Source organism: Balaenoptera acutorostrata, chromosome 10, assembly GCF_949987535.1.
Source record: "Balaenoptera acutorostrata chromosome 10, mBalAcu1.1, whole genome shotgun sequence".
Taxonomy (NCBI): Eukaryota; Metazoa; Chordata; class Mammalia; order Artiodactyla; family Balaenopteridae; genus Balaenoptera; species Balaenoptera acutorostrata.
Window position 1 is genome coordinate 56,595,616 of NC_080073.1, and position 17,141 is coordinate 56,612,756.

Below are 17,141 nucleotides of genomic sequence, written 5' to 3' on the forward strand. Positions count from 1 at the left end.
TGCAAAGGACAGAAAACCTATAAGAATTGTGTTTACATCAGATTAATATAATCTGCATAAACTGACTTGATATTGCCCATTTCCTTAAGCCACTATTCATCTAAATTAAAAACTTTTTTTTTTTAAAGCCATGTGGCATGCAGGATCTTAGTTCCCCAACCAGGGATCGAACCCACGCCCCCTGCAGTGGAGGCATGGAGTCTTAACCACTGGACCTCCAGGGAAATCCCAAGATTAAAAATCTTTTTAAGCAAGAAGAACAAGTTTGTTAGCTGTGTTAAATCTGAGGGTGTAAAATTTTGATCAGCATTTTATGCTCATAGAAGACATAAATATGTTTTGTAACCTTTTGAGAATAATTGTCAGTCAGTAATCACTAAAGAGCTGCCTACTTTGACAGAAGAATGAATCTGTACCTTGAATAATGTATATAAACTCCTTGTCAAAAGTCATCATATAGAAGGAAAAGCCAATATTCTCATTCCCCTTTGGTAAATCTGCTGGGAAATATATGCTTGGAAAAAGATGAAAACTGGTTTCATGTAACATTGTAAAAGATGGTTATTACTTAATCTGAGTATCTGGAGAGTACCAATAATATAGTTAAGTCTTCGGGCCCAGATAATATTTGTTTTTAACACTTCTTTGAAAAGGAGGGAAGGTTGAAATGATCATTTTCTAGCCCTATTTAAACATGATTTCAACAGATCATTTACAAATCCAGTGTTTCTTACATAGATGTCTGCCAATGACCAATGCTTCCCTCTGGTCAATCTTCAGTAGAGGGGTATTCCTGTGGGATTTGGACAATATCAGAGACCAGTCCCTGGCAACATGACTTATAAACATCTAGTTGTCCCTTGCACTCTCTTCAGCCATGTGTAAGTTCACACTAAAGCACTGTGGATTTCTCTGCTTTGAGGAGCTTACTATAAAAAATACCGGAGTGTGTGGTCAAGCAGTGAGCTGAGACACAGCAGAATATTTTCCCCTAAAATAGAAATTGACCACTAGACCACCTTAAACAGAAGGCATGAAAAGGCCTTCTATTAACACCTGCCAGTCTTGGCTGAGGACAGAAGTAACAGGACACCTCAAGAAACTATATGACTATGTACTTCACTGATAAATTTTGAAGTCTTGCACTTGATTTTTTTTTTTAACAGTCTTTGACCATCTAGCTATACCAGTGATAGAACACAGAAATTCAGGAAGTTTTTTTTTTAAATAGCACAGATTGCACTCATATTTATACAGAGCTTCAGAATACTAAGGACTAACAGGAACAGGGTGTCCAGAGAGGAAAGAGTTCCATGGAAATCAGAAGAAAGCAGAACTTATATCAGTTGTTTATCCGATTGAATGAAGCTGGTAAGTTAGATTATTTGACTTGCAATTGGATACTGTCTAAAAATCCAAGTCTGTTGAAAACAATTCCTATTTGTGTATAGTTTTTCCGAAGTCACTGGATATTTTAGCAAGAGCAATGTTGGGAAAAGATAAGGTTTCTCAGGAAGAACTTCTAGAATCTACATATTTCAATTAAATTCTAAAAAGCTGATGTACAGAGAACATTCAATGATTATAGTACCCATATTACACCATTCTTTCTGGACCAAAGAACAAATTTTGAGACCTTCATTATCTATTTTACCACTTTTCTCTCCATCAACTTGAGTAGTAAGGATAATTGGCCTGATTCTTTAACCCACGATCACTGTCAAATTCTGAACATTAATCCTCAGCAACATGCAAAAGAAGATGATCTCTCCTACACAGGAAGAGACAGACTCTGCATAATAGCACAATTTTTTTTTTAAAAAAAGACTATTCTTTAAAATATTTTATCTGGATCCAAGTCTTTACATCAGCTCTCTGAGGATCCCAGCGGTTGAAATGAAAGACATTCTTGAGCCTAGATTCCTGGAAGGATATGCAAGATACACCTCCGTTTGTTTGATCTGGGTGACTGTGTTCCCAGTATGTGGGGGAGTACAGATTTAAGATGTGTACCTAATATACATATTTCATAACAGAGCAAATTATTTTTGAAGCAAAGGTATTAGTACATAAAAAAAAGAAAAATATCACCCCAAAGTCATTACAATTTTAAAGAATTTAAAAGTAATAATTGGGACTTCTCTGGTGGCTCAGCGGTTAAGAATCCGCCTGCCAACGCAGGGGACGCCAGTTCGAGCCCTGGTCCGGGAAGATCCCACATGCCGCGGAGCAACTAAGCCCGAGCACCATAATTAGGGAGCCTGCACTCTAGAGCCCGCGCGCCACAACTACTGAGCCCATGTGCCACAACTACTGAAGCCCACGCGCCCAGAGCCCGAGCTCAAGAGAAGCCACCGCGATGAGAAGCCTGCGCACAACAACGAAGAGTAGCCCCCTGCTCTCCGCAATTAGAGAAAGCCCGTGTGCAGCAATGAAGAACCAAAGCAGCCATAAATAAATAAATAAATATAAATTAAAAAAAAACAAACTAATAATTTATAGGTCTTCAAAGAAAAGAAATAGTAGGCTTGTGTTGTCTAATATAAATAAAAAGTTTGAAGAAGCTATTATGGGCAGAAGCCAAATGTTTATAAATTTAAAATTATAGATTCATTCTAGTAAGTTATATGTAAATTCTACTAATTTTCACTGGCATATTTTTTCCAATGATAACAATTTCCCTTTGCAAACAGGAAAACAATAGCTATTTCTATTAGACACAGAAAGATCATTTTTAATATCTAGTGCAATAGCTACATTCAAATTCCTTTTGTATGTTATATCCACTTTTATTTTTTAAAATTTTATTTATTTATTTATTTTTGGCTTTGTTGGGTCTTCGTTTCTGTGCGAGGGCTTTCTCTGGTTGTGGCAAGCGGGGGCCACTCTTCATCACGGTGCGCGGGCCTCTCACTATCGCGGCCTCTCTTGTTGCGGAGCACAGGCTCCAGACGTGCAGGCTCAGTAGTTGTGGCTCACGGGCCTAGTTGCTCCGCGGCATGTGGGATCTTCCCAGACCAGGGCTCGAACCCGTGTCCCCTGCATTAGCAGGCAGATTCTCAACCACTGCGCCACCAGGGAAGCCCTACTTTTATTATTTTTATTATTTTATTCCTTTTGTATGTTATATCCACTTTTCTATGGACTAGTAAGATTGGTTTTGGTTTTAATGGAATGGGATGAGGAAGGTGACGGTGAATGAGAAATATCCCAAACTTTGGAAGAAACCCAGATTCATCATGTGTGTAGCTTGATGTTGGAGTCATAATGTGTGTGTCTGGATGAGAGAAAGGACTATACTTCTAATGAATATAACCAACAAAACTGAAGAAAGCTGCATAATACAACGTTTAGTCCCAAATAACAAAGGACAACACCTGCTCTTCATGTGATTAGTAGGACTCAAGTTGAAAAGGTTTTTGTATCTTAACAAAAGAGCAATCACATTTTGTAGAATTCTTTTTATTGCCTTCTGGCTCAAAGTTAAAATACAGAATAGAAAACGTGGAGAGTTATGGTTGAAAAGTTTTGAATTTCTGGAATCTGACACTAGATTTTAAGTATTACTGAACTTGAATTCCAAGTGAATTAATACCTTGAGTGAATTTTCAAATGGGCATAATGTGTAGAGAAACAAAAATTAATACAATCTTCTATTATTATAAATGGTGACATTTTAAAAATGATATTTTGTTTTTTAGTAATTAGGATGAAAACAATTCTTAAAAGTTAAGAGAGGATATTACTGATAAAGATGAATTTCTGTTTACCAAGTACCAGGTCTGCATAACTAAACTTTGAATTTTCTCAGATAAATCAGTGCACTGGGACAAGTCATCGGATTAGGATACCCCCACCACTTCCAACTCCCAAAGCACTCCCCTTCGGACCTGAAACCCCTGAAAACAAGAGGCGCCTAGCAGCCCTGTGGGTGGAAAACCTACCTTTTGTAAGCTGTAAGCCGGCTGCTGGACAACAACCTGAGAGCTTGGAGACCAGTGTGGCCCTCACACTAGGACGCTGTCATTTTACTTCCAGGGAAGAAAAACAAAGGGATTTTCACGCCTGCTATACTCACCCCTATGCCCACTTCCCCTCTATCCCAGCTCCTCCCATTCCCACTGCCCATCTTAAGAAAACTACAAGAAGGTCAGTTTGGTTGAAGTCAGATCCATAAACTGAAAGTCAAGTCAAAAACAGGGGTAAGCAAATATGTTAAGTCCCATAGTAGACTTTTCTATTTAAGAAACAAATACAATCATCCACACTAGAAAAGAGGTACTCTAAATCAAGGGTTCTTTGCTTGTTCTCATAAATGGTATATAAAAGTCTCTGGATATCAACAATTAATCCATTTTGTGTAATTTTACTACTTTCCTACTAATAGTTATCCTACAGAATTCCTATAGATTTTAATTCAAGATAAAAGAGGTAAAGCTTGCAACCTAATCAGGCAGGTTTACTTTTTAAGTTACTAAAGAATATCTTGTTAAAAATCACTCCCCTGGAAGGCTGTTTCATAATACTGCCATAGAGTGGCACAGAGTTTGAGAACAGGGAAACTGCAATTAGTACAAAAAGAACTTTCTATGTGAAGGTTTCCACTGATGATGTAAAGTGATAAGTGGACAATTTTCTATATTAATATATATTTATTTATATATTTGAAAATGCAACTCACATCAAAAAAGTACATTTACATCTTAAAATTTTGGTTAGGAAACTTTTTGGGGTAATGAAAATGTGCTCTATTTTAATCTGGAATGGTAGTTACATGGGTGTATACACTTAAGAAAAAGTCATCAAACTCCACACTTAAGATCTGTGCATTTCACGGTGTTTAAATTTTACCTCAATAAAAAAATTAAATTACTAAAAATGTTAATCAAATGAAAGAAAACTATAGTAACTAACAGCACAGAAAATGGCAAAATGATGATGGAATACCTGAATGATTCAAGTTTTGGGAACACTGGTCTATGGAAAGGTGAAGAAAAGTAAAATCCAAAAGGATATTAAATGAGTTTTGAAACCTGACTGTGACTCTTCCCAAGGGGTTCCTCTACTTACTGTACTTTCCTGAGGTATCTCTCTGCCTGGTGCTAGAAGCCAGCAGTAGAGATCTATTATAATATTTATCTTTGTGGAAAGATGCATATAAAGCTAAGTGAATCAAGTGAGTTGCAGTACATGAATTCTATGTTAATAAGCAAGCTTATTAATTAGCACAAATATCCAGACATCTACTCATTAAATGTAAGTGACTTCTGCAATTGGGCTAATGAAATTTTCCTGCTTATTATGAAAAATTTTTGCAATAATTTGGGGGAAAATTTTTTTTTATCAGAAAATATAATAGCTTGAATTCTTCATACATAAATGTATAAATCAAGAAAGTGGTCATTCGTTTCTGGTAACTGTACTGCTGAACTGAATGAATAAGCATTTTCAGAACTCTAACGAAAAACTGATGAACTCATAAAAGTGCTAACAAAAGATCAAGATGAAAAAAAAATTAATTACATGGGACTGAGTGAACTGATGAGGATGATTATAATTTTTGTGACTTTGTTTGAATTAAAAAAAAAATCCCACAAGGACTCAGAGGCAACGAATATAGAAATCAATTTTCACTGCAAACTAAAGGAGCTGTTACAGTGGAGGATTACTGGACTGAATGTCAATATTATGACATAATATGAGTGTGTTTTCGTGGTTGGTAATTGCAATCATTGTTGCTTTTGTTGTGGTCATCCATTTACAATGCTTGGTGTCAGTCTATTTATCTCTTGTAAAAATAAAATACAGTGTGTGTGTATGAAAAAAAAAAGAAAGTGGTCATTAATTTTGTTTTTCAAGAGGTATAAGTTAAACTCTTGGCATTAATAAAAATAAAGTGTTAGAAAAAAAGATATGCATACATGCATACTTTCTACATATAAGCTAAAAAAATTTAGAGGGGGCTTCCTGGTGGCACAGTGGTTAAGAATCCACCTGCCAATGCAGGGGACAAGGGTTCGATCCCTGGTCCGGGAAGATCCTACATGCCATGGAGCAATTGAGCCCATGCATCACAACTACTGAGCCTGCACTCTAGGGCCCATGTGCTGCAACTACTGAGCCTGCATGCTGCAACTACTGAACCCCGCACGCCTGGAACCCAAGCTCTGCAACGAGAAGCCACTGTAATGAGAAGCCCACGCACCGCAACAAAGAGTAGCCCCCGCTCGCCACAACTAGAGAAAGCCCACGCACAGCAATGAAGACCCAACGCAGCCAAAAATAAATAAATAAATAAATAAATAAATGATTTCTTTTTTAATTAGAAATAATAAAAAAGAGATCCTTTTCCAATTAGTAACAAATATGTGGGAAGGCCTTAGTTAGAAATACGTAAAATTCTACATTGAAAAAAACTAAAGAAAAAATGATAAAGAGACATATTTCTACGTGTGTGCATTCACTTTATAAACATGTAATTTCTCTCCAAATTAATACATAGATTTTCTACAATACCAATCATCACCTCAACAGAATTTTTCTTGGGAGACTTAACTAAATATTTCTAAAGTTCATCTGTGTGTTGTTAAAACTATTTAAATTGTGCCTTTATTGAGGTTTCCATGGGAAAGGAAAGGTAGGGTAGGGTAAACAGTTTAGGACTGGCTACTTTGAATAATTCTGGAAGGCTTTGGTCTAGAGGGGTGGTCTCCATTGGCTGGAACCTGGCCCTGGGATAATTTAGGGCAGGGGCAATACTGGCTTGGTATCTGAGAATTTGAGAAGAAGGTAGCTGGGTGATGTTTGGAATTGGTTGGTGCATATGAAAGATGTACCCTGTGCCATCTAGAAGAACTGGCTAGTCTTGGGAGGGACAGTCCCTCCCCAGACAGAAAGGGTTTTTAAAATGTCAATTCATCATAATATACATACATACATACAATCTGAAAAACTAAACAGGCAAGAACTATGAAAACAATTTTTGAAAAAGCAGGGTAATGAAGGTTCACCAATCCACACATTAAAGAAAGGATAGAGAAACAATAATTACAGCAATTTAGAATTCTTTTTAAGACTAGATACATGATAGATATACAAACAGATATTCTGACATGTTAAATGCTGTATGTTATATTATGAAGAAGGTATACTGTATACTATAAAGAAGATAACAAAAGAAAAACAGTAAAGTAAAGAAGGGAAAGATTATTTATTAGTCAATAAATGGTATTCGGATAACTGGTTTGTGTAGGGGAGGAAAAATGTCTCTTTTCTCTATCCTTCTAAGCGCTCGGTTGGGGCCTCTGTAACAAAAGATAGATTAAAAAGAGAAAAGCACACAAATTTATCTAAGGTAAGTTTTATGTGACAGGGGAGCCTTCATAAGGAAATGAAGATCCAAAGAAGCAGTTCAACCTATAAATCAATCAATCAAAGTAAAAAAAGCCCATGAAAGAAATGGGCAAAGATATGCATAGGCAGTTTTCAGAAGAAATATGTCCAATAAATATATGAAAAATGCTCAACCTCACTAAAATAAAAGAACAAATAACAGCAGACTGAAATAACAATGGCATATTTTTCTCCTTTCAAATATTGGCAAATATGTAAAAATTGGTGATATCTAAAGCTGGCAAGGGAGTGGGAAAAGCACTGGTAGTGGTGGACACAAGGAGAGAAACTACTATTCGAGAATATTGCCACTTAAGGAGACTGTCAAGGCTCAACCTATCCCAATCACAGTTTTGACAGTAACTAGAGTTAAACATATCTCCACACACAATGTATATAGAATGACATGTTAACTTTTTAAAATTCTTTTAAAATGCTATTAACTTTACAAATTTTCATTAAAAAGATTCATACAAATGTCTGATATTGTTCTCTACTTAACTTTAAGGTAAAGTCCATATTAAGCTGTGAATTTTAATTATTTGAATTTTCTATGAAGATTGCATACATTATAATAACATGACATACTAAAAATATTTTAGTATATGAGAGTATATACAAATAAAAGTAACTGTTTATTTAACTTACAATTTTCTATTATTCTAATATTTGATAATTCTATAACATTGATATAAGTAACCATAAATATTAAATTCCTAGTGTCAACTAACATTTAGAAGAAAAATTTGATTATATGTCATTTTGATTTAAAATATGAATTTAATTTTCATTTAAAAATAGTGTTAATCAGATTGAATTTGAAGTCTGTATATTTGATTTAATAAAACATGATCTTACCCTTTTCTTGGCCACCACAGCAACTTTGCCATCTGCTTTGGATTTGTCTGTAAGATAATAAGGTATGGCTGCTTCAAAAAAGTGAACTACACTCCTGTTCAAATAAATGCAACATTACACATTAGAATTTTCTACTTTCTCATACCATGATATGTGTTTTCAGTGGTTCTTTTGATCAAAATGCTAACAAACTCAGCTCCCAGAGTTGAGTAAAACTAAGTAATCCAAAAGTAATAACATCAGGGATCGGTATACTTATTTGACAAATCTCCTCCCTTAAATCTGATGGCTGGTTGGATGTCCACCAGCTAGCACCTAGTGTATCTTATTTCTAGACTCTGGTCAGCTTATGTGCTCTAGAGTATGTAAGATCTGGAATTAAACCCCAGCTACCTCTACGTGTACATCTATTGGGCTGGCCAAAAAGTTTGGAAAAACCCTAACAAACTTTTTGGCCAACCCTATACTACCAGCCAGACATGTAATAAAGACTTCATAGAGACAATATCTTATTTAATCCTCGTGATAGTTTTAAAAGGGGCGTACTCCATCTGCACTTCACAGCATGAGGTCATGCAGTGGGGGCAGATCCATTCGACTACAAGTCCCTAAGCTTTATGCCTGCTGCCTCCATCTGGGGCCCCTGAGCTGCCAACAGTGCCTCAGAGAAAGACTCAGCAAGAATGAAGAGTCTAATCAAATAGAGAAAAGATGACCTTTGAACAGCATGGGGGTTAAAAGTGCTGACCCCTTGCACAGTGAAAAATCCACATATAATTTTTGACTACCCTAAAACTTAACAACTAATAGCCTACTGTTGACTGGAAGCCTTAGTGATAACATAAACAGTCGAGTAACACATATTTTGTATGTTATATGTATTATACACTGTATTCTTACAATAAACTAAGCCAGAGAAAAGAAAATGTTATTAAGCAAATAGTAAGAGAAAAAACATTTACAGTACTGTACTGTATATATCAATGCTGTAAGCTTTCTGTTTACAAGATGAATCATCTGCCTGTCAGTACCTACAGCAATAATGTCTTCTATGATACAAAACACTGTAGATGTCATATGTATTACTAACACTAGACATCAAAAATTAAAAGATAATGTGAAAAAGAAATTCATGTTTAACAAAGAAACAGCAACATGACTGCTTTATGGTTGCCTAGTGTAATCGATATGATTGTTTCACAGTAGCCTTTCCTATACACTAATGAATGAATGGTTGTCACATTTTTATGGCATAGAGTAGTACAGTCATACTCTTAAGACAGGATGGGAAACACTGTTACATTTTGTTAAAAACCCCTTACTTGTGATGATACGTTGATATGCAGTATCTCCAATTATGAGAGAGAGAAAGAGAGACATACTGTATGGTAATATAATTCTTTGAAAGCGAAGGTATAAGACAGTAAGAAAACTAACATGTTATTACTTTTATGTTAAATATCACTCACCTTATGCCTATATAAGGTTAGGCTATCCACTTCAATACACACCTTGCACACAATGTTCTACATGATGAATACTTGGGCACTGATGATGATGAGGACACAAAAAGTCTCATACAGTACTTGCCATACAGGTATTCCATTTTCATACGAAGATATTCTCATAATACACAACAGATAAGTTTATTAACTGTATGGCAAGATGATTATTTACTATTCATTGAGTAGAAGTGGATCATCATAAAGGTCTTCATCCTTGTCAACTTCACGCTGACTACGCCGAGGAGAAGGAAGAGGAGGAGGGGTTGGACTTGCTGTCTCAGGGGTGGCAGAGGCAGACAAAGTGGAGGAGATGGAAGGGGAGACAGGAGAGGCAGGCACATTTGGTGTAGCTTTACAGAAATACATCTTAATTTCTGTCTGACTTTTTTGCTTTTTCATTTCTCCAAAAATGTTTCTATATGGTACCAACCCTTCTTCCACCGTTTGCTTTAGTTTCAGCGCCTGTATCGTAGAAGGGTTCCCGTTGTTTTGCTTTAGCCCATATCATAGAAGAGTCCATGTTGTAAAAAGTCAAAACCCGTCTTGAATATTCGGAAACCTTCTGCCAGCTTGTCTGATGTCAATTTGTTTTCTGGCACTGCTTCTTCTACATCTTCTTCCTCATCTAGCCCTGGTTCAGAAGCACTCATCTGTTAATTCCCCTGGTGTGGTGTCTCTTAGCTCTTGAATTTCTCCAAGATCCATATCTTGAAACTCTTCACCCCCTACCCTTTTTGCCTTATCCACAATCTCTTTCATGATTTCCTTGATTGGCTCCATCGTAAATCCTGTGAAGTCATGCACAACATCTGGTCACAATCTTCTCCAGCAGGGATTTATTGTTTCAGGCTTGATGGCTCTCACAACATTTTCTATAACAACAATGGCATCCTCAATGGTATAATCCTTCCAGACTTTCACGACGTTCTGTCAGGATTCTCTTCCACAGCGTTGACAATCCTTTCCATAGAGCACTGTGAGTGATGAGCATTACAAGGTCCTTATGACCCCCTGAATTAGAGACATTGTGTTTGGGGGGCAAGTAGGCCACTTTGATGCCTTCAGTGTTGAACTCATGGGGTTTTGGGTGGCCAGGGGCATTGTCTAATATCAGAAGAACTTTAAAAGGCAGTCCCTTCCTGGCAAAGTACTTCCTGACTTCAGTGACAAAGCACAGATGAAACCAATCCAGAAAAAGGCTTCTTGTCATCCAGGCCTTCTTCTAGTAGTACAACCAAAAGACTGGCAGCTGCTGTTTATCTTTTCCCTTCAAGTCTTATGGGTTCGCAGCTTTATGGATAAGGGCAGTTCTGATCATAAACCCAACTGCATTTGCACAAAATCATACAGTTAGCCTATTCCTTCCTGCTTTAAATCCTGACACTCGCTTCTTTTCCTTTCTAACAAATATCCTTTGCAGCATTTTTCTCCAGAACGCACTTTCGTTTGCATTAAAAATCTGTTCAGGCAGACATCCTTTCTCCTCAGTGACTTAATGGTGCCTGGGAACTTGTCTCCTGCCTCTTGGTCAGCAGAAGCTGCTTCTCCTGTTATCTTGGTCAGCAGAAGCTGCTTCTCCTGTTACCTTGACATTTAAGCCAAACCTCTTTCTAAAATTATCAAACCATCCTTTGCAGGCATTAAATTCTCCAACTTTAGATCCTTCACCTTCCATTTGCTTTAAGTTGTCAAATAATGACCTCACTTTTTCTTGAATCATATTAGAGGCTAAGGTATGCCCTTCTCATAGCAAACCTGCACCCACATTAAGGCCACATCTTCAATTCAAGATAAAAAGGTACTGCACAAAAAGTGCAAGGTTTTTGCACATGCTGGTGTAACCACAGTGACGGCTTCACAAATTTCCTTTCCTTCTCTTTTTTCTTTTAAACAATGGTTGGATTCATCCATCTTGAAATGGTGGCAACTTTAGCTGCAGACCTCAATCTATGGTACATACCAAGCACGACTTATTTCTTGGGAGCACTTCCAACATCACGAGTGGCACTTTGTGGGTCCCATGGTGCTATTCAGGGTTTATGGTATTGCACTGAATATTATGGAAAATATTAGGCTGGCCAAAAAATTCGTTCAGTTAGTGAATACATTGTTCAATAAAATTCTGGTAAAAATGAAAAACGCGTCTTTTATTTTTACTTAAAACCGAACGAACTTTTTGGCCAACCGAATACATGAGAACCGCAAGAAAGAACTTTCTACTGTGATATGCCACTTAGTGGAAAGACGAAGTGCTCATGCAGAGGTGACTGGTGTCACAGCGTTTTAAGCAGATGTGCACTACATTTGGGCTCACTGCTACAGCAGCAGGAAATGGCTAGGAAAGTATTACCGTAGTACAGTGTGTATCACAGTTATCTTTATGCAATCATGGTTTAATACTGCATCTTTATGCTTGTTTACATTTCTCTCGACTATGAACGGTTCCACATACAATCTGTGTTTGCATACATTTTGGTAAATTTTAACTTTTTATAATAGATTTGTGCATATTTCATGGTAGTAAATGATAAAATAGACTAGTATCTACATATATTTTAATCATTCATGACATACCTTTTTCTTAATTTTTTCAATATTTCTAGGCTATGCAGTTCATCTGTGAATTTTTTCAAGTTGTCACAAATCTCCCCCAAATTTTCCATATATTTATTAAGTGAATTCGTTGAAATCTGAGTGTAAGCGGACTCACGCAGTTCCAACTCATGTTGTTCAAGGGTCAACTGTATAGAAAATTATTTCAAGATATAATTTTGATATGAGCAAAAGTATGTATGTGTGTGTATTAGTAAAAATCACTGGCACAACTGCTGGATATTTAAAAAATGTTCAATCTGGAATTCCATAATTGAATAGATTATATGTAAATATTTATTCATAGATATGTTTTAGAAACCTTAATATTGTGGTAATGAAAAATGGAAAGAGCTATGGACATTAATTGTAAAGTTTTAGGGTTACATTTAACATTAAAGAAAAATGCATAGAAATTTAATTTACAATATAGGATTATAATTCACAATGAACAAGTAAAACAAAAAGGATAAATACCCAAGAATATAAGAGAAAATAAATGCTTGCTATCTAAAAGCAAATTTTGTAGTAAAAAAATTATTTTCATAAAACATAGAAATCTAGAGGAGCAGGTTATTATATTTATACCTACAACTGGCTGGCCACATGTAAACTGCCCTTTTTCCTGTGCTCAGCTGTGTGCTTGAAATAATCCCTTCTTCTGGAGTACACATTTTCCCTACTGATGAACGTACAAGACCATCTACCAACACAGATGATTCTTCAACTAGGAGAAATTCCCACCTCTTTTGCAAATCCATAGTCACCTTAGGCCATAGAACTTTCTAACTTGTATTGATATTATGGTTACTTCTATGTATGTGTAAGCACTCTGCAAGGCTAAGATATGCCTCAGGGCAGGGACCATTTTTCATATGCACAGGTGCTCAATTTTTTTATACTTAATTAAATATATATGTATTTTATTCAAAATATTATATGGATCTGAAATATACATTGTACCTGAACAAATTAATATAATTTATTAATTGAAATACATAGAATATTTACATGGCAGAAGTTACTATACTAGACAGTGTAAAATATAAAACACTGTATGTTCTCAGACCTTCAGTTTCTTTACTGATAACTCAGGAGTAATATATTGGTATATTGTGAGATTTAAATAATATAATCTACATAAATAAAGCTCCTAAAACAATGTCTGGTGGATTTTAGATAATCAAAAATGTTCTCTTTCATTTTAGCTAATTGGTATGTGTGTTAGAGAAAGAGAGAGACCTCCTTGTAGTATTAGGAAAAATAGTTCATTGATGATATATTTCACTATTGTCTCTTTTTAAGTTATTCCATCATTATTCCATTTAAATAATTATTTGTCTTTCAAACATAGTTGGGAATAATTGATGAGTAATGATAAAATAGCAAAATGTTTCAAAAGAGAGGAAGAAAAATGATCGTGGCCCAGTGAAACCTGATAGCAGTTGCAAGATAGAATAAGTTTAGTTGTATCTAAAAATTTTTTTCTCCCTGTTCTTTTGAAGACCTCTGATAACAATAAAAATCACAATGAAACATTAATCTGTACAAATAGCTAAAACTGCACAAAAAGAAACACAGAAACTAAAATTGGATCCAAAAGACCCTGATCATATATTGAGAGTTAATGATAACAGAATAGAAATTTATGTTTCTCCTCAAAACGTAAGTCATTCTTATGTAAAATTTCCAGTAGGGAAATGAATTGGGAACAGAAATATCCAAACTGTTGTTCAAGGACCTTTTTATGCTCAAAAGTTGCAGAATCGTCTTCCAATGCAAGAGAACCACTCTAATTTCAAATGCCAAAGGGAAATTCTGATGTAATACTTAAAAACATAACAATCACTAGCGGTTTCTCTGATAGTAACAGTAGGTCCATGTTCAACTTCAGCAGCATTAACTACTTTCTAAGAGCTGCATTCTCCCTAGTGAGAAAGGTTTAATTTCCTCCCTTCAGAAATCTCTGCATGTAAGGACCCTCACATACAGAGTGAAAAGCAGTTAACAGGAAATGTAGATTTGGATAATTAAAAGGGCCTCTTCTGAGCTACATCCAAATCATATTTTTAAAGTATAAAAGAGAAGCTGCAGGTAGAAAATGAAAATGTTCCAAATGAGTAGAGATGGTTATGCCTCATGACCCATAACAGATGTTAAAAATTTTTATTTACAACCATATTAGAGAGAGGTACAAATATTAATATAAATCAATGGCTTCTCTTCTTTAAATAATTTTTCTAAACCTTGTCCATTCATGGCCTCAGAAAAACTGTCAGTATGTTCTTCTTTAAACATGACAGCTGAGAGCATTTTCTTAAAAACAAAAAGGACAGCGCAGTTTCCTGTCTGGCAGTAAAGAGCTTGGAAGTCACCACTCCATCCTAACAACAAGTAAAAAGATGAACAGACTGAAAATCAATAACTCTTCTTAGATCCCTCAGGGAATGAGTTCACAGGGCAAAGCACTGCCCCCAAATTTGGAGAGACAAATTGCTTACTGGCAAATTAAAAGAACCACAACTTACTGGAGTTGAAACCTCGCCAAGAGCCAATGCCTGGGAGGGAAATAGGAACTGAAATCCACGAAGTGCTGGAGGCTCAGTGTGAACAAGCCTGAGAGAGAAAAACCCCAGAGGGATCCAGTCCTGGGGGAGGGAGATGTACTTTGGTGAATTTACCTCCAGGAGCTCCATCAAGTTCTCACAGTGCCAATTGGGAAAATAATTCCCTGTGCTTCAGGCAGTGGGAGGAAAAAAGTAACCGTTCTGAAATATGCCAGAGCTTTCAATTCTTCTAACAAGGCCTGCCCTCAAGAGAAACTATTTTACCAGAACCTAACCTACTGGGGTTTTTTCAGAGCCTAACCAGCCTGGGGGAAGGGAAACGCCCAAATCCAGCCTGCTGTAGCCTTCCATGTGGGGGAAGGGAATTCCAACTCCAGCCCCCTTTAGCCATCATGGACCACCTAAGCAGTAAAAAAAAAACGAGAAGCACTCATGAAACTCAAAGCCCAGGACTGAGACCTAATCACAGGACTACAAAATGCCTCCCCTACCCCACACACCTTACCACTGCACTAGTAAAGGCCTCTTTACCACAGTTCTTTTTACCTAGTACATCATGTTCACCTTTCCACAAAAAATTACAAGACATACTAAAAGGGAAATCACAGTTTGAAGTGACAGAGCAAGCGCTGGAAGCAGACCCAGATATGGCATAGATGTTGGAATTATCAGACTGTGAATTTAAAGCAACTACAGTTAATATACCAAGGGCTCTAACGTTAAAAGTAAACAACTTGCAAGAACAGGTGTGCAATGTAACCAGAGATATAGAAATTCTAAGAAATAATAAAAAAGAAACACTAGAGATCAAAACACTGTAACAGAAACGAAGAATGCCTTTGATGGGCTCATCAGTAGACTGGACACAGCTGAGAAAAGACTCTCTGACTTTGAGGATACATCAATTGAAACTTCTAAAACTGATAAAGCAAAGAGAAAAAAGACTGAAAAAAAAAACTGAACAGAATACCCAAGATCTATGGGACAACTACGAAAGTGTAACATGCGTGTAATGGGAATACCAGAAGGAAAACAGAGAAAGGGAGAGAAGAAATGTCTGAATTAATAATGACTGACAATTTCCCCAAATTAATGTCAGACACCAAACCATAGCCCCAGTAAGCTCAGAGAACACCAAGCAGGACAAATGCCAATAAAAACTACACTTAGGCATGTCCTATTTAAACTGCAGAAAATCAAAAATAAAGAAAATTCTTGAAAGAAGCCAGAGAGGGGAAATTCTTATCTTTGCTCCTTACCTATAAAGGAGGGAAGATAAGAATTTCATCCAATTCCTTTCAGAAACCATGCAAGCAAGAGGAGAGTGGCGTGAAATATTTAAAGTGTTGAGAGAAAAACCCCACAAAATTAGAATTCTGTACCCTGTAAAATTATTCTTCAAAAGTAAAGGAATATACAAATTGTGAGACAAAGAAAAATTGAGGGAATTTATTGCTAGAAGTCCTGCCTTACAAGAAATGTTAAAAGAGAGATAGAGGGACTTCCCTGGTGGTGCAGTGGTTAAGAATCTGCCTGCCAGTGCAGGGGACACGGGTTCGAGCCCTGGTCTGGGAAGATCCCACATGCCGCGGAGCAACAAAGCCCGTGCACCACAACTACTGAGCCTGCACTCTAGAGCCTGTGTGCCTAGAGCCCGTGCTCTGCAACAAGAGAAGTCACTGCAATGAGAAGCCCATGCACCACAACGGAGAGGAGCTCCTGTGCACCACAACTAGAGAAAGCCCACGAGCAGAAATGAAGACCCAACACAGCCAAATATAAATAAATAAAAATACATAAATCTATAAAAAAATTATAAAAGAGAGATAGAAAATGGTATAAACCAGAAATTTGGATCTACATAAAGGAAAAGCAGCAGAGAATGACTAAGTAAAGGTAAAAACTTTTATTTTTCTCATTCTTAATGTATCTAACAGAAAATACTTTGTTCAAAATGATAGCAACAATATATTCAATTATATATTGTGTGTGTGTGTGTGTGTGTGTGTGTGTGTGTGTGTATGTATGAAATGAATGACAACAATGATACAACAGACAGAAGAGGAATCAGGAAATTTTTGTTAATATAAGGTACATTCATTACTCATGAAGTTATAAAGTGTTATTTGAAAGTGGACTTGGATAACTGTAAATGAATATTGCAAACTGTAGGAAAACCACTAGGAAAATTAAAAAGAAAGTATAATTGATATGCTAAGAAAGGAGA

General features: G+C 36.4%; 1 protein-coding gene across 5 annotated transcripts in view; it reads right to left on the bottom strand.

Annotated features, from left to right (window-relative positions):
- The window catches only part of ZCWPW2 (zinc finger CW-type and PWWP domain containing 2), a 139,111-nt gene that overhangs the window by 15,083 nt on the left and 106,887 nt on the right, over positions 1-17,141 (bottom strand). For all 5 annotated transcript variants that reach the window (XM_057554675.1, XM_057554676.1, XM_007191540.2 and 2 more), the window contains one exon: positions 8,251-8,297. In XM_057554675.1, the coding sequence (XP_057410658.1) occupies positions 8,251-8,297 (47 nt within the window). The remainder of the gene's footprint in view (positions 1-8,250; positions 8,298-17,141) is intronic.